Genomic DNA, 18,910 nt, shown 5'->3' with positions numbered 1-18,910 from the left:
GGGAGAGATGAGGAGAGAAGACGCGAATGGAGAGAACTGGTAGACCACCGAACAGAGTGGATTTGGAGCGAGGGTCCGAAGGGCAGCGAGGTTCGGAGAGGTTGATGGTAGACGATTGACTTACCAGTGAGCTCTAACATTGCACAACAGACTGTTTAGTGAGATTGGGCCCTTTTTTCCGTTTCTTTACTAACCATATAGTCAAAGTAAGAAAGAATTATAAAGCTCAATCATTTAATCGCCTATTGTGTACTGTTTGTTATTTCAGGGTACTGATTTGTAACAGGGAACACATCTCGCAGCATCCACCCAAACAAGATTTCTTAAGTTTGGCCGAGCTGGGAGCTATCCCCCCTATATTAAGCAGCTTGCCAAAGCAAGTTACATATATACAACTCACCTTGAGGAATCTCTTTATCAAGATACAAGTTTTTGTATACATCCATAGCGAAGTCAACCATGTTTGTGTCACTGAGTAGGTCCAGTTTCCCTTGGAGAAGCTCCTTTTCATTGTAAATCTATAATTAAAACATTAAATGCAAATATAGTACACATAAAACTTTACAAAAAACATCAACTCAGGCACATTTTGAGCATTACATGTAATTCAGTACAGACCTCAGCTTAATTCTAAACAACCCACAAAGCCCAACTCTAGCTCTGCACAGCGATCTTGAATGAAATCATCATAATTAAAAAGCACACCAACATTTAACACATAAAATTAAATGGTGAAGGGCTATTGGATGAGAGAGGAGACTTTCTGAAAACCTGAGCACTCTGATCTCTGCAGAAGTCATGCATGATAAGAACAGTTTTATTTCCCACTGACTATTCACTCCTTCCAATGAAAATATCTACAGCTCTGAATGATACACACAATCTTCCGATTTTACAGCACAGGAGTTCCTTCAACCTATCAAGCCCGTGGAGACTCTGAAGATTTGTTCAACGCACTCACAAAGCCCAGCTTTTTCCATACTTCCTGTCATTTATTTTTGACAGAGGCAAGTCATTCAGCCCAACAAATTTACACTAGTTCCCAAAGCAATTCCACACATTCTGTTCCTTTCCCTGGAATATATTTCATCTCAAATGCTAACTGACACTATTCTAATTGTGTCGCAGAACCTGGGCCTCTGTACCTCCCTCTGCAATTGGATTCTCAACTTCCTAACTGGAAGACCACAATCTGTGTGGATTGGAGATGACATATCCTCCTCGCTGACAATCAACATTGGCGCACCTCAGGGGTGTGTGCTTAGCTCACTCTGCTCTACCCTCTGCACGCAAATGACTTCGTGGCTAGGCATAGCTCAAATACCATCTAATTCTCCAACTAACCACCTATAATAAGGGGAATTTACAACAGCCAATTAACCTCCCAAACAATATACCTTTGACATCTATGAGGAATCTGAAGAACCTAGGGGAAATGAGAATAACGTGCAAACTCCACACAAACAGTGTGCAATATCAGGATCAAACTCAGGTCACAGAACAGTGAGGCAGCAGCACTACCTGCTGGGCAATTGTTGAAAGTGATGAAGTAATTGTCTAATTGCTCTTTGAGAATACAGGTGGAATCTTTTTCTGATCTCTTTGGTCAATGGATTCAAACAGCTGAAGACCCAACATGTGTCTGAAAGGATTAAGACAGAAGTGGGGTAGTACCAAGATAGCAAACTGCAATAAGATGGCAGGCTAATATAAAACTCTTAATGTTAATAGATGAACTAAATATATTTCATCTACTAAAATTGAACAGAACACTTCCATTCAGTGATGAATGTGATTCTGAGTTGCCTGTCTCTTTAACTCTCTATCTCATGGCTGCACGATAGTCAGCATGGCTTTGTCAAGGGCAGGTCATGCCTTATGAGCTTGTTAGAGTTATTTGAAGATGTAACCAAACAGACTGAGGGTAGAGCAGTGGATGTAGTGTATATGGATTTCAGTAAGACATTTGAAAAGGCTCTCCATGCAAGGCTCATTCAGAAAGTAAGGAGGCATGAGATCCAAGAACCCTTGCTCTGTGGATCCATAATTGGCTTGCCCACAGAAGGACAAAAGGTGATTGTAGATGATTCGTATTCTGCATGGAGGTCAGTGACCAGTGATGTTCTGCAGGGATCTGCTCTGGGACCACATCTCTTTGTGATATTTTGTAAATGGCCTGTATAAAGTAGAAGGGTGGCAGTGTGGAGAATCAGAGAGATCTTGGAGTCCATGTCCATAGGACAGGTAAAGCTGCTGTGCAGGTTGACAGTGTTAAGAAGGCATATGATGTGTTGGCATTCATCAACCGTGGGATTGAGTTCAAGAGCCATGAGGTAATGTTACAGCTATATAAAAACTTGATCAGATCCCACTTGGAATACTGTGTTCAGTTCCAGTCATCTCACTACAGGAAGGATGTGGATACTACAGAGACAGTGCAGAGGAGATTTACAAGGGTGTTGCCTGGATTGGAGAGTGTGCCTTCTGAAAATGGATTGAGTGAACTTGGCCTTTTCTTCTTGGAGCGACAAAGGATGAGAGGTGTCCTGATATAGGTGTACAAGATGATGAAAGGCACTGATCATGTGGTTAGCCAGAGGCTTTATCCCCCAGGGCTGAAATTGCTAATACAAGGAGCCATAGTTTTAAGGTGCTGGGAAGTAAGTACAGAGGGGATGTTGGGGATAGTATTTCCACACAAAGTGGTGGATACATGGAATGCACTGCCGGTGACAGTGGTAGAGGCGGATACGATAGGGTCTTTTAAGAGACTCTTAGATAGGTACATGGAACTTAGAAAAGAAGAGGACTATGCAGTAGGGAAATTCTAGGCAGTTTCTAGAGTAGGTTACATGGTCAGCACAACACTGTGGGCCAAAGGGCCTGTAACGTGCTGTAGATTTCTATGTTCGTTGTTACATTTCCAATAAAGCCCAACAAAAGCACCATTTCACCTTCCACTGACACGTTAAAGTCTTCAGAGCTCAAGAATTTCAGATAATCATCCTTTCCCATTTGTAAAAGGTGGACATATCTAACAGAAAGTTATGGATCAGGAACATTAACTACTTGTCTTTCCAAAACCACTAACTGTCCTAACTATTTCCAGTATTTTCTTCATATTTTCAGTATCTACAGCATTTATCTTCTCCAATTTTCATTTTTTTTAATTCAGGCTTTCTTTTAAGTTTTATCTATTCTCTCTGTTTTCAGTTACTTCTTAATTCCATTTCTTCCATATTGATCAGATTCAATGACCAAACTCTCAACATGCTCCAGGACGGTACCATCATTTGGTCTCTTTTGACCACCAATTACTGACATGTTCTTTGTTTGCCATCCCATCTGTCTGCAAATGAAAATATATTTGATTTCAAAGTTTTCCTAATTCTACGGAAAGGTCATCAATGTTGAACAATGACTCTCTATGCATACATTATACAACCAGAATATTGACAATATTTTCTCATTTCTATCCAGTATTGAATCTCATTTCCAGTGTTGCTCAAGAGCCGTACCCCAGCCAGTCCTTCTGCTAAAACCTGATTTCAATTGCCTCCTTCAATTTTTACCTCCCCAAATATGCCCTTCACTTGCCTCCTACACCCCCTTGTAGCCAGTCATTCTGATCTCCAGCTCACAGATCTGCTGTCCCTTACAACTTGTTTTTCTCCTCCCGATAATATGACAGAACATTGACTTGAAAAGTTCATGCTGATTCTCTCTCCATAGATGGAGTCCAACCTGCAGAGCATTTCCAGTAAAATAAACTCCGGTAAAATTCTGGAAACATTCAGCAAGACACGCAGTATCTACAGGCTGACTTAATGTTTCAGATCAAAGACTTCATTAGAATTGTTAATTTTGTTTCTCTTTCCACTGATGCAGATTGACCTCCTGAGTGTTTCCCAACATTTTCTGGTTTTATGTCAGCGGAGTCCCAGTAATTTGTTTTATTCCAGCTTGTTAGTGTCTGTCATAATTTGTTATGGAAAACAGAAAATATTGAGGCATAGGGAAATGTTAATCTGCAGCTGCATGAGATGCATGAAGAGCAAGCAAGTTGGGAGGCAACCAACATTAACATTTATTGCAAATGGCTTCATGTAGAGTGAAAGCAAATCTCTCCAAGAATGTACAAGAGCCTGAAGAAATCTCATTTTGGAGTACTGGTTGAAAAAAAGACTGCAGACCAGGGTGGAGTGAGGGCATTACTGCTCTGAGGGCGATGAGAGATTCAGATCTTTTAACATCTTTTCCCCCACCTTAAAAATCACAATCACCAAAGGATGTGGAAGTTGACTCTGGGGGGAGGGTTGAGGTGGGGTGTAAGGGGAAAGGGATTGGCTTGAGTGGGAAATAGGAAGATGCAGCCTTTGTGGTTGGGATGAATAGAGGGGGAGGGTAGGAGGAGGGGCACAAGAGTACCGTTTATTGTCATTCAGTCATACACATGTATCACAGCAAATGAAACAATGCTCCTCCTGGCCAAGGTGCACTACACAGTATGTATAACTCACACACAAAACAAAACAAAGTAACTTTACCAAAAATAAATTAACAAATAATGAAATATATTCCAGAATATTGACATATACCACAAGGTGTACTTACTATACAAGTTAAAAAGTAAATATAACTCTGCTGGCACTTCATACATGATGAGATCTGGGAGGTGGGGGAGTTCAGTAGTCTCACAGCCTGTATGGAAGAAGCTATTTCCCATCCTAACAGTTCTTGTCCTAATGGTACAGTACGCCCTGACGAATGGTAGTAAGTCAAAGAGATTATGGGACAGATGGGAGGGATCCTTGACAATGCTAACAGCCGTACATACAAGTCTCCTGATGTATCTTTGATGAGTGAAAGAATAACCCCAATGATGCTCTGAGCAGTCCTTGTACTCCTTTGCGTGGTCTTGTGATTCAGATGCCTTGCAATTCCCATAACAGACCGTGTACAGCTGCTCAGGACATGCAATGATCCTCCTATAAAATTGGTGTGATTGGGAAAGGAGGGGGTGAGGGTGGAATTTGGAACAAGAAACAATGTGCTGGAGGACTTCAATGGATTATGCAGTATCTGTGGTAGGTTTTGACCCAAAACATGACCAACTGAGTTCTTCCAGCACATTTGTTTGTTGGGGGTAAAAGGATGACAAGGGGATGGATGAGTGGGAATATAAGGTGGTAGGGAGGGAAAATGTGATAGTGGGGGAGGCATTCAGAACCTGCAATTATCTTAGGCCTCCAGCAGGACATTTGGCAAGGGTATAGGGGAATGGGAAGGGCCTTTGGCTCCTGAGGGGCAGTGTTGGGAGCAGGAGGGGAAATTAAGGGCTTGTGCTCCTCAGGCTTCTAGCGGGAACAGCAGTGAAAGGAGCAATGTGGTGAGAGAGTTGGGGTGGGAGAAGTACTGGACGATTAGTGAGGTGCAGAGATTTCATCGATGGGGGGGGGGGGTCCCCATTGCAAAGGAAGAAGGGGTGGAAAAGTGTGGAAGTTTTGGTATATGTGAGCTGAAATCATTCTCTCCCACTCCGGCTGGACAGAGTATTGGCAGTTTGGGTGGGTGGGGTGTCAACTTCGTGATGGCTTCCACTCTCTGGGTGCCATCAAGAAGGTGACTTGTGTAAACAGCTCCAATGGAAACCATCAAATGTTCCTGTTTCAGTCTGCAACAGCTGATAACCACAGCTACATCCAAGGTCTCAAAGTCGACAAAACTTGAATGGTCTCTGGTGACTGGCACTGTTGCCCTTAAGACAGCGAAAGAAAGGATACCATTCTGGTCTGAAAGTTGGTCCAACAAAGCATAGCTTTTGACTCCCAATACCAGCCATCTTGCTGGCAAACAAATGAACAGATTCCAGTAAATAAAATGAAGATTTCAGAGCTAGATTGCTGTACCAGAGGGATGTTAAAAGCTGTTGTGTTTTTTGTTTCATGGAATCTTGGTTATCCCCCACCATTTTGGATGCAGCAATACAGCTTGACGGTCTCTCAATAAATCACCAAGATAGGACTGCTGAGTCTTTCACAAGCAGAGGAGGTGGAATAGGATTTATGGTCAACTCCTTGTGGTGTACAAACGTTGCGGTGCAGTCCCAGTTCTGCTCACCCAACCTGGAACATCTCGCGATCAAGTGTCATCCATTTTATCTGCCAGGGGAGATTACAGCAGTCAACTTGTCAGCAGTATACGTCCCTCCTCAGGTCGGTGTAAAACAGGCTCTAGGCCAGGGGTCGGTAACCCACAACTCCGGAGCCGCATGCGACTCTTTCAGCTCTGTGCTGCGGCTCCCCGTGGTTTGTTAGGTTTTGAAATGTAATTCGAAATTTGAAGACTATGGTGATCTTGTACAATCTAAAAACATTGTGGAGACCCCATTTCCTGGCACATCCAAACCAGCTCACAATTAGCCACTGTTCCGGCTAAGGGAGATAGCCCACAGGGGTTTGTGAGTACGTGTCTTTTGGAGCATCTGCGCCCACGGGGACGGGTTGAGGGAGGCTTTAAATCAAGGCTGTTTAGTTCGAATAAAGTTACCTTTGACTGCAGTGTCTTTATTTTAGCGCTGCGTGTAGCACACCGCTACAACGTGTTTTTTATCGCTATTAATATACATCACCACTGCCAATGCCTGACACCCGCCAGTGCGCGCTTTCTTTTAATTCTTCAATCCAAGGTAGGCTAACTATGGAGTAACCTTCAACCCAACGTCTTTTTTTCGGAGTTCAAAATGTTTTTGTTGCATGCAGAAATGTAATTTCATTTTCTCTGCAGGAGTTCATCAATTTCATAAATGCCACACATTATAGTTTGTTTATACATAGCATAAAGGCAAAAAAAAAACACAATTGTATGCAGTGTTATTTCATTTTAAATGTCAAACGGGTTTTGTGGCTCCCAGTGTTTTCTTTTCTGTGGGGAATGGGTCCATATTGGCTCTTTCAGTGGGAAACGTTGCCGACCCCTGCTCTAGGCGAACTGAGCGATATAATCACAGGCATGAAACAGTGCAGCCTGTTTCCTTCATCATCATGGGGGATTTTCACCAAACCAGTTTGAAAAAGCCTCAAAATAATTTTTACCATGGTGAGCTGCCTGAATGTCTATTGTCCAGTAGCACTCACAACTACGGCAATGAAGTGCTTTGAGAGGTTGGTTATGGCTAGAATTAACTCCTGTCTCAGCAAGGACCTGAACCCACTGCAATTCACAACAATAGGTCTATGACAGATGTGATCACATTGGCTCTCATACAGCTTTGGATCACCTGGTCTATACAAATACCTATATCAGGATGCTATTTATTGACTACAGCTCAGCGTTTAACAACATCATTCCAACATTTCTGACTGAAAAGTTCCAGAAGCTGGGACTTCGTCAACTGGTCCTCAACTTCCTAACTGGAAGTCCACAATCTCTGCAGATTGGAAGTAACATCTCCACCTCACTGACGATCAACACTGGCATGCATACCTCAGGGACATATGCTTAGCCCACTGCTCTACTCTCTCTATACCCATGATTGTGCGGCTAGGCACAGCTCAAACTCTATCTGTAAATTTGTCAATGCGACAACTATTGTTGGCAGAATTTCAGAAAGTGATGAAAAGACATACAGAAGTGAAATATATCAGGTAGTTAAGTGGTTTCGCAGCAACAGCCTTGGACTCCATGTCGGTAAGACCAAAGAACTGACTGTCAACTTCAGAGACAGCAAGATGTGGGAGTATCAGAAGTGAAAAAAGTGAGCAATTTCTAGCTCCTGAGTGTCAATATCTCTGAGGATCAATCCTGGACCCAACGTATTGATGCAGCTACAAAGAAGGCACAATGGATACATTTCATTAGGAGATTGAGGAGATTTGGTATGTCACCAAAGACACTTGCAAATTTCTACAGATGTACCATGGAGAACGTTCTAACAGGCTGCATCACCATCTGGTATGGGGAAGGCATTTCACAGGATTGAAATAGCTGCAGAGAGTTGTAACCTTCAATCATATACAGGATATCTTCAAGCCAATATGCCAAAAAAAAAGACACAGCCATCATTATGGACCCAGATCATGCCTTGCCTTCATTGCTACCATTAGAAAGGAGGTACAGAAACCTGAAGGCACATACTCAATGATTCAGGAACAATTTCTTCCCCTCTGCCATCCCATTTCTGAATGGACATTTCACTCATGAACACTACCTCACTACTTTTTATTTTTACTTTTGCTCTACAATTATATGTATATCTTTTTACTGTAATTCACGGGTTTTTTTCTATAATTATGTACTGTTGTTATAAATGCAACAAATTTCATGACAATGCCAATGATATTAAACCTGGTTCTGACGGGAGTGAACCAGATCCCCTAATTCCTCTGCCCAGATGTGCAGTGAGTAGACGAGGGGGAAGATGTGTGCACATGACAGGGGGAAATCAATCTTAGTCGTGTGCTGGATGGCGGAGGTGGCAGAAAAGAGTAAAGGAGGAGGTTTATAGTATAGGTTGGGAGGGGGTAATGAAAGACAGTATCTGCCGCACCCGCGGGGCTTGGGATGCAGTGTCTTCCGCTCCCTCGATTCTCCAGCCCGGATGATGTTCGGTAGATTGGCACAGGGTTGTGAGGGTTGAAATCGGTGCCTCTCGTTCCCCAGGCCCCCAGCGGCCACGCTCAAACTAGGCCCCGGCTGGAGACCGCCTCACGTGGGTGCGCTGCAGATGCCGGGAACTGCAACACGGACACCGACAGCGCGGGTGGACCGGGCGCTCCGCCTTTACCTCTTTGACCGACAGGAACTCGAGCAGCGGGAAAACCAAGTGGCGATCCAGGAAATTTGCAATTCGCATCGTCAGATCGTAGTCCGCCATCCTGGCCAGAGAAGGATTCAAACCAGTGCAACTTTATCAATTGACTCTGTCCGCGGACACAGCCCGCCTCCTGCCGCAGCTCATTGGTGCAGCCCGCAGTCCTCTCCGTCAATCAAATGTTGCCTTTGACCTTTCAGCCCATTCATCGCCTATGCAGAGTATAGAAATATCAGAAGAAGAGTATGTAAAACAGAAGGTGACGAAGCACTAATGAGTAAGGAGGAATGAGGGATGATATCTGAGAAGGGTCTATGGTTGAAAAAAGGAAAGGATCACTTTGCTGGGTGCATTCCACAATTCTGACAGTCAGCAGAGCTGAGGAGCAGATATGGAGTCAAATTATGGAGTGGTGTAAGACTAAAGCAATATAGCAGTAGGGGAGTTTCACTTCCTGCAGTATTATCACAGCCTGAAAGGCCTAGAGGGGTGAGATTCTCAGGGCAGCTTTCTTACTCTTTGCATCAGAGGTTAGGGGATTACAGCTGGACAATTGGTTGTAGAGTCATTGGGAGAGCATCTTAAAGATAGTGATCATAATTGTATGATTGTAGGAATAGAATGGAACGGAACAAAAATTAAGGTCTTCAAGCGGGGGGGGGGGGGGGAGGCCAATCCACTGCTCTAGAGCTTTCCTATGAGGACATTGGTTCCAACTCGGAGTTCAATCCATCAAACCTGTGCAGGTCCCACCTGGCCCAGACCCAGTCCTCAGCAATCCAAAGCACTCCCTCCTCCAATATCAGTACAGCCACACAGTCATCATGGTACTGTACTAACGGGAGTTGAAAATGGAGTGATATGGGAATGGTAACTTTCAGGGTCTTTGAAATCTGCTTGCAGAACACCACCCCTTTCTTTATCTATGTCAAACATTTTACCGCTCCCCCCCCCCCCCGGCAGAATATCTTTTGGCCAGTCAATGACTTTGGCTCCAAGGCACAATTTTCCATGAAGGGCTCCTACATGACGCTATAACAGGCATGGGCAAGCTACGGCCCGCGGGCCATATGCGGCCCGTTAAGCTTTTTAATCCGGCCCGCAGAACTTGATGAAATTATATTAATAAACCTTGTTAACGTTTTTTTCCCCGCAGTTCTGGCGTTTTCCCAATAGATGACGCACTCTATATACATTGACCTTTGTTGAGGTGCAGCGTATTACTCCACATTTGCACTTTACTCTTTGTTCGGCTCGACCTATTTGTGTGAACAGGCGTTCAGCGTCATGAACATCAACAAAGCCAGCCACAGATCCAAGTTAACTGACCAACACCTCAGATCCATCCTGAGAATCGCCACAACAAAACTAAATCCAGACTTTGATGCACTGGCTAAAAAGGGGGACCAACAACAGTGTTCCCACTGAAATTAAAAATAAGTTTCTTCGTTGTGTTATGTAAAAAATGCATTTGAAAATATTTTTTTCAATAAGTCTTACATGTTACATGTCATTTCTGTTAAGTGATGGACATGAGTAGTGCACAGGTGCACGTACGTTCTCAAAATAAAAAATGCGCTCCAGATCAAATAACGCGCTCCGCATACTGGCGCGCTGTCAGTGTTCTGTCCTTGTGCTGGTCGTTGTTCGAGTTTTGGCACAGGGGACAATTGAGTAAGAAGGAGCAGGACAAGTAGACCTGCATCTCCTACCGTTTTTGAAATAAAGACAGTCAGGAAGAGAGTGATGATGATAATATCTTGAAGGATAACAGAATTTTCAGTGCTTTAAAATAATAACTTACTATTTAAAAAAGCTGTATTTTATTCATTTAATTTTCAGTGTTTTAAAAGTCATTTCAATAAATAGCTAAATACCATGGGACTTCAAAGACAGATATTTTGTTGTAATGCATTTGTTCATTTTCAATTGAAATTAAAGCACATGTTTTCTACATATCCCATGATATTTTATTTTCTCTTATGAGGTGTATTACCAAAACACTCCATCCATCTGCTCCTGGTCCGGCCCCCCTGTCAAATTTTAGAACCCTTTGTGGCCCACAAGTCAAAAAGTTTGCCCGCCCCTGCCCTATAATGAAAAGATTGGAACAAACTGCAGTGGTTGAGCTCAGCCAGCTCCACCATGAGCATTAACCTCCTAACCATCGAGGACATCTTCAAAGGACAATGCTTCAAAAAGTGGCATTTGAATGCTGTTCATAGACTTTGGTTCAGCATTCAACACAATCATCCCTCAGAAACTGATTGGAAAGCTGAGCCTACTGGGTCTGAACACCTCCCTCTGAAACTGGATCCTAGACTTCCCAACTGGGAGACCTCAGTCAGTCTGGATTGGAGGCAGCATCTCCAAAACCTTCACACTGAGCACGGGGGCCCCCCAGGGCTGTGTGCGCAGTCCACTGCTGTTCACTCTGCTGAACCACGACTGTGCTGTGACACACAGCTCGAACCACATCATCAAGTTCGCTGATGACACAACTGTGGTGGGTCTCATCAGCAAGAATGACAAGTCAGCTTACAGAGAGGAGATGCAGCGGCTAATGGACTGGTGCAGAGCCAACAACCTGTCTCTGAAGGTGAACAAAACAAAAGAGATGGTTGTTGACTTCAGGAGGGCACGGATCGACCACTCTCCGCTGAACATCGGCGGCTCCTCGGTAGAGATTGTTAAAAGCACCAAATTTCTTGGTGTTCACCTGGCAAAGAATCTCACCTGGTCCCTCAACACCAGCTCCATAGCAAAGAAAGCCCAGCAGCATTTCTACTTTCTGTGAAGGCTGAGGAAAGTCCATCTCCCAACCCCCATCCTCACCACATTCTACAGGAGTTTTATTGAGAGCATCCTGAGCAGCTGCATAACTGCCTGGTTCGGAAATTGAACCATCTCGGATTGCAAGACCCTGCAGTGGATAGTGAGGTCAGCTGAGAAGATCATTGGGGTCTCTCTTCCCGCCATTATGGACATTTACACCACACGCTGCATCCGCAAAGCAAATATTATGAAGGACCCCACACATCCCTCATGCAAACTCTTCTCCCTCCTGCTGTCTGGGAAAAGCACCAAAGCATTTGGGCTCTCATGACCAGACTATGTAACAGTTTTTTCCCCTGAACCGTCAGACTCCTCAATACCCGAAGGCCAGACTGACACCAACTTACTGCCCTCTACTGTGCCTATTGTCTTGTTCATTATTTATTGTAATGCCTGCACTGTTTCGTGCACTTTATGCAGTCCTGGGTTTGGTTCTGTAGTCTAGTGTAGTTGTTTTTGTATTGTTTTACATAGTTCAGTGTAGTTTTTGTATTGTTTCATGCAGCAACATGGTCCTGAAAAACATTGTCTCGTTTTTACTGTACACTGTACCGGCAGGTATGGGCAAAATGACAATAAAAAATGACTTGACTTGACTTGATCCACCATTAAGGACCCTCACCACTCAAGTCACACCCCTTCCTCATTACTACCATCAATAAGGAGGTATAGTAACCCAACAATATACACTCAATGTTTTGAGAACAGCTTCTTGCCCTCTCCCCTCAGACTTTTGAACAGTCCATGAACACTACACCATTATTTTTGCTCTCGTCTTGCACTACTTAATAATTCTTTTAAAAATATTTTTCTTACTGTAATTTATAGTATGTTTTATGTATTGCACTGCACTAGTGCTGCAAAATGGAAAAAAATAGTGATAGATGTCAGTAATAATAAACCTGATTCCAATTCTGTTTCTGATTCTGTTCCTACCATGACAGATGCTGCCTGACTGGCTGGGTATTTCCAGCATTTTAAATTTTAATTACATATTTCCAGCATTTGCTGTTTTTCTTCTTGATTTTTCAGGTAACTGGTATCCAAGAATCACTGCTACAACTATAGAAATGCCTGAACCCCTAACTACTGAATACTGCCCGTTCTTCCTCCTCCCTCCCTGTACAGCTGAGCCATCCATGGTGCTGTAAGTCTTGGCTCTGGTTGTACTCCCCAGGGAGAAACCTCCCTCGCCATCAGCACTCATTCAAAAATAGGTACCAAATCTCTAGACGTGTCGAGAAAGAACCATCCTTAAATTTGCATTTTGTTTAAAGAAAACAATAATGTTAAAGCTCGGTTAATACTCATAGGGACCAAATCAGAAATACTTGTTACAGATATTGGAGTGCTGCCAACAGTAGCATTGTCTTGATAACACACAAGGAATAATTAAGGAATTTGTTATTTTTACCAGTTGATCAAGCAATGTGGGGGTTCCGGGGTGTTTGGGTTGAATCTGTAGATAACCTTGTGTGAGAGAGTTCACTGTTGGAGGAGGAGGACATTGTGAGGAACAGTGAAGTCACATTCTTTATCAGCCAATTTCCCCACACCATTGCTCATGTAGTTCAATCAAAATTACTCCACAGCAGAGTTGATGAGATTTTAAGGTTAATTCCTTGCAGGCATTCTATACAAATTCCTATAAGAAATTAAACTATGTTTTATCTGGAGAAACTAACAACAGAAATCAGCTTATTGTCTAATAATTTTAATAATATTTTGCTTTAGAATGTAATGAGCAAAAATAGACACCAATAATTAATTATGTTAAAGCAATTCTGCAAAGGTAATGAGCAGTCTCTACCTACTGATCGACAATAAAAAGATTTGGCCGAGCTATGGGATAGGTTGATGTATCTGAATAACAAAAGCTTTCACTTAAAGTGTGCCCTTTATGCACTAAAATTGTCCCAAGGCATTTCACAGCTGTGAGCCAAAATGAAACCCATTGACCCCAAGGCATGTGATGAAATACTAGGGCAGGCGATCAAAAGCTTGTTCGAGGTGGAGATTCTGAAAAGTATGAAAGACAGGTGAGAGGCTGAGAGTTTCAGGAGAGGAATTTCAGTGCCTGTGGGGCAAGCAATTAAAGGGACAGCCCAAAATTTAAACAGTGTACAGACTAAAGTGGCAATGATCATGGAGCAAAAATAAGAGGAAGGTAGAGATCTCAGTGAGTCACAGGCTGGAGAAATTCAAAGAGGCATGAGGGAAAGAAGACAAGAAAGTGATCTGAATTAAAAGTTCAGGTGTTGTTTACATCGTAGGAGTAGAATTAGGACATTCGTCCCATCGAATCTGCTCCACCATGGCTCTCAATCTCGTTCTCCTGCCTTCTCCCCATAACCTTTAATGTCCTAACTAATCAAGATCAGTATACAGGAGGGAGATCTCAGGGTTGTATGTGGTGACATTTATGTACAGTACTCTAATAACAAATTTTTACTCCTACAACTGTACCGAATGACTTGGCCTTCACAGCTGTCTGTCACCCTATGGCTAAGTAATTTCCTCCTCATCTCTGTTATAAAGGGATGTCCTTGTATTCGAGGCTGTTCCCTCTGGGCCTAGATGCACCCACTATAGGAAACATTAATTCTATCTAGGCCTTTCTATATTTGATAGGTTCCAATGAGATCCACTTTCATTCCTCTAAACTCCAGTAAGTACAGGCCCAGAGCCATCAAATGCTCCTCATATGTTAACACTTTAATATGCAAAACCATTCTTATGAACCACCTCCAAACCCTCTCCAATGTCAGCACATCATTTCTTAGACATGAGACCACACTTGGAATATTGTGTACAGTTTTGGTCTCCAGGTTTAAGGAAGGACATTCTGGCAATTGAGGAAGTGCAGCGTAGATTCTCTAGGTTGATTCCTGGGATGGCAGGGCTGTCTTACGCAGAGAAATTGGAGATATTGGGCTTGTACACACTGGAATTGAGGAGATTGAGAGGGGATCTGATTGAAACGTTTAAGATAATTAAAGGATTTGATAGGATTGAGGCAGGAAATATGTTCCAGATGTTGGGAGAGTCCAGTACCAGAGGGCATGGATTGAGAATAAGAGGTCAGTTATTTAAAACAGAGTTGAGGAAGAACTTCTTCTCCCAGAGAGTTGTGGAGGTGTGGAATGCACTGCCTCGGAAGACGGTAGAGACCAATTCTCTGGATGCTTTCAAGAAGGAGCTAGATAGATATCTGATGGATAGGGGAATCAAGGGATATGGGGACAAGGCAGGGACTGGGTATTGATAGTGAATGATCAGCCATGATCTCAGAATGGCGGTGCAGACTCGAGGGGCCGAATGGTCTACTTCTGCACCTATTGTCTATTGTCTATAAAACTGCTCACAATACTCCAAGTATGGTTTGACCAATGCCTTATAAAGCCTCAGCATTACATATCTAAACATTTAATTAAAACTTAGCCATCCTCACGTTGGGTTCCAAACCAAAAGATCAACAAGTCCTTTCCTCCCACAGATGCTGCCCAACCCACTGAGTTTGACTCACAGGTTGTTTATTGCTTAACCACGAGGTGGGAACATCACGCATTTGCTTTCTATGTCCCAGCAGCAGATATGACAAGACAAGGCATCCAGCGTCAGACTCAGTAAGTGGGTGTTCAACAGGCTTAGGTAAAATGACAAACATGTTGGCAGAAAATCAGAATTAGGTCAGCTGTCTCATCTTCTCAAGCAAGCATTGCAGCCCAGGAACTGAGAAAGCTGGAAAATTAATTTAGGAAATGCAAGTGGCAAGCTAATGAGATACAAGCTATTACCTTCAATTAGGAAAAGTAATGTAATGACGAAGAAGCATCATTCATCGTTGAGTGTGAACCAGAATGTCCCAGTCTGTAAGGCATTAGAAAATGAAAATTAAGTTTACCTTTTTATCGCCTGAGGAGGAAAGGCTTCCTCATCTGCTTCGAACCCTTGAACAGCTCTGGGTGACCCTGGAAATGGAAGATGAGTGCTGCCGAGTTCAGAAGTGGACATTTAGCAACCTGGGATCAGAAAGAGGGGAAGTTCGCACATTACAGTAGTGAGCACATTTCCAATGTAGCGAGCAAAATGCAAACTTCTTCTGGAAGGCCTCAACCAAAAACGTAGATCGCCTGTTTCCCTCCACAGATGCTGCCTGGCCCATTGAAGTTCACCAGCATTTTATTGCACCAGATTCTAACTTCTGCAGTGTCACATGTCAACAATCCTGATGTAGTTCATTGGTAGAGAGTGCAGCATCCCAATGTTGGGATACTTGCTCCACAATTATAAGTCCATCTTTGTTTTGTATCTTTACAAAAAGCAAGAAAAATGACTGTGAATGGGATATTTTTGTTATTGAAATAAGACTGAGCAGGACATGCAGCTTGCACATGCTACCATTTCTTCAATCAGGACAGTCACCTCACTTCATGCAGTTGTTTTGAAACACATCTGGGGCAGAGCAACGATGGAGTTTAACAGCAACTCCTTCAAGCTCATCTGCAGAAATAGCTTAATTTCCACCTCTGACATCTCCCTTTTTTCTTTTCAGGGAGGATGAGATTCTGTTGGAAACCCTGACCCGGAGTTACAGTCAGACTCAGTTTCTTTGCGGTGATAGGAACCGCTCCCTGGGGCTCTCAACTGGCCACATTTTGAAACCCCAAGGACGTGGCCTAGAAGGCAACTGCACCTATGGGGTTCTGAGGCTTCACAGCTCTCTGGATGAGCCACAGTTTGGTTCAAGGATGGTGGGAAATGCAGAGGTAAAAGCACTGTGTTTTGGATTTCATCTCCTGACATTGCATAGGGTAAGGAGGGGCATGGCCCCAGGGGTGTCCTGGATGTTGTGGGCAAAGAGAATGGAATGAGTGTACAAAGGAGAATTGGTGGGGTGGTTTATATTGCAGAATATCCAGTTTCCCTATAGATTGATCTGAAATACACACATGGTGACCAAATCTGATCCAACCAAGTGTCAGTTCCAGTGTGTCATCTATATTTGAATCTTCCATTGGACAATGCATTGCATTTTTCATGTTTTCCATTCGTGTTGGGTTGAGCATAGAGCTAGCAACTCAGTCTCATTAAAAAACAGACAAATGCAGATGAACCGGCAAGGTTGATGCAAGGTGTGGAGAGGAACAAGATACCGCATGCTTTGCAAATGTCTCTCCACTCTCTGAGAAGAGACAAAGGCAAAAGAAAAGAAATCTTAGGCTGGCTACTCTAACCTCTGGGGTTGGGAAAGTGTTGGAGTCTATTATTAAGGATGAGGTTTTGGGGTACTTGGAGACTAATGATAAAATAAGTCAAAGTCAGCATGGTTTCTGTAAAGGGAAATCCCACCTGACAAATCTGTTGAGTTCTTCGAGGAAGTAACAAGCAGGGTGGACAAAGGAGAGGCAGTAGATGTCATTTACTTGGATTTTCAGAAGGCATTTGATGAGATGCCACACATGGTGCTGCTTAACAAGATAAAATCCTGTGGCGTTACAGGAAAGATACTGGCACGGATAGCAGAATGGCTGACAGGCAGGCGGCAGGGAGCTGGAATAAAAGGGGCCTTTTCTGGTTGGCTGCCAGTGATGTGGTGTTTCTCAGGGGTCAATAGTGGGACCACCACTTTTCATCTTGTTTGTCAATGATTTAGATAATGGAATTGATGGTTTTGTGGCAAAGTTTGTGGATGATACGAAGATAGGTGGCGGGGTAGGTAGTGCTGAGGAAGCAATGTGATTGCAGGAGGACTTAGACCGATTGGAAGAATGGGCAAACAAGTGGCAGATGGAATGCAGTGTTGGGAAATGTATGGCAATGCAGTTTGGGAGATGTGCAGAGGGACTTAGGAGTCCTCGTGCAAGACTCCCAGAAGGTTAATTTACAGGTTGAGTCTGTGGTAAAAAAAGCAAATGCAATGTTGAATTGAATTGAATTTCAGTTTATTGTCATTTAAAAACCACAACTGCAATGCAGTTAAAAATTGAAACAACGTTCCTCCAGAATGATATCACAAAAGCACACGACAAAAACAGACTACACCAGAAAATCCACATAACGTTTGGCAATCCCCAAATCCAGAGTCCGGAGAGGCTGCTGAGTATTAATATCACACTACCATCTTAGCGTATTCCCCCAGAAAGGAGCTCCAAACCCACCAGACACACCAAGTCAGGAGACCAACTCTACCACCCAACAAACCAAAAACTAAAGCTACAAGACCTACATAAAAGCACATAATTACAACAATGCAAACAATTTCATAATTGATAAAAAAAAAACAGACCATGGACACAGTAAAAATACTCCAAAGATGTTAAAAGCCTGTAAGTTCGAAAGAAACCATGACACAGTTTCCACAAGTCCTCAGGGTCCTGATAGACTTGTCATCCCACGCAGGTGGCGGAAGGGAATACCCCCGCTATGGACTTCCACGCTGCCGGACTCAGCCTTGCAGACGCAGCACACAGTGAAAGCGCCCCGACTGCAGCAGACTCCAAATCCGTCGAACCTCTGAGCCGCCGACCATCCCCTCCGGCACAGCCTCTCTGAGTACCATCCTCTGCCGAGCGCACTACGACGCCACTGCCAATGCGACCCCGAGGACTGGGGGTCTGTCCTTCCCAGCAGAGACCCAGACCTCACAACAGCAGCAGCAACAAAGATGGCCTTCCTAGGAGATTTCCAGATGTTCCTCCATGCTCCCACGTCCATTTTTCATCAGATGGCACCCCGCTTGACAAATAACAGATATCAACTCCGGAAAAGCCGCTGCAAACTACGTCGCACTGCCATCTGGAAGAAGCATTGGCATTTATTTCAAAGGGAATAGAGTATAACTGCAAGGAGATTATGCTGCGCCTTTTTAAGACACTAGTCAGGCCACACTTGGAATATTGTCAACAGCTTTGAGCCTGCTTTCTCAGAAAGGATGTGTTGTCATTGGAGAGAGTCCAGAGGAGGTTCACAGGGATGTTTCTGGGAATGAAGGGATTATCTTATGAGGAGCGTTTGGCAGCTTTTGGCCTGTATTCACTGGAATTTAGATGAATGTGGGGATCTTATTGAAACCTACAAAATGTTGACAGGACAAAATAGAGTGGATGTGGAGAGGATGTTTCCTGTGGTGGGAGTATGCAAAACTAAAGGGCTCAGCCTCAAGATTGAGGGGTGACCTTTTAGAATCGAGGAAAAGAGGATTTTTTTAAAGCCAGATAGTAGTGAATCTGTGGAAAGCTCTGCCACAGACTACAGTGGAGG

General features: G+C 43.5%; 1 protein-coding gene across 1 annotated transcript in view; it reads right to left on the bottom strand.

The window, feature by feature from the left end:
* Nucleotides 1-8,935, bottom strand: part of LOC132396041 (eukaryotic translation initiation factor 3 subunit E-A) — a 165,102-nt gene extending 156,167 nt beyond the window's left edge. Inside the window, exons 1-2 of the mRNA XM_059973374.1 lie at nt 8,786-8,935; nt 401-518 (exon numbers count right to left, since the gene is read on the bottom strand). Of these exons, the coding sequence (XP_059829357.1) occupies nt 401-518; nt 8,786-8,875 (208 nt within the window). The 5' untranslated portion in view covers nt 8,876-8,935. The remainder of the gene's footprint in view (nt 1-400; nt 519-8,785) is intronic.
* Nucleotides 8,936-18,910: the final 9,975 nt, after the last annotated feature.

This window comes from Hypanus sabinus, chromosome 1 (genome assembly GCF_030144855.1).
Source record: "Hypanus sabinus isolate sHypSab1 chromosome 1, sHypSab1.hap1, whole genome shotgun sequence".
In the NCBI taxonomy this organism is placed as follows: Eukaryota; Metazoa; Chordata; class Chondrichthyes; order Myliobatiformes; family Dasyatidae; genus Hypanus; species Hypanus sabinus.
Note: the sequence above shows the minus strand (reverse complement) of the source record. Positions and strands in the feature narration are given on the sequence as shown.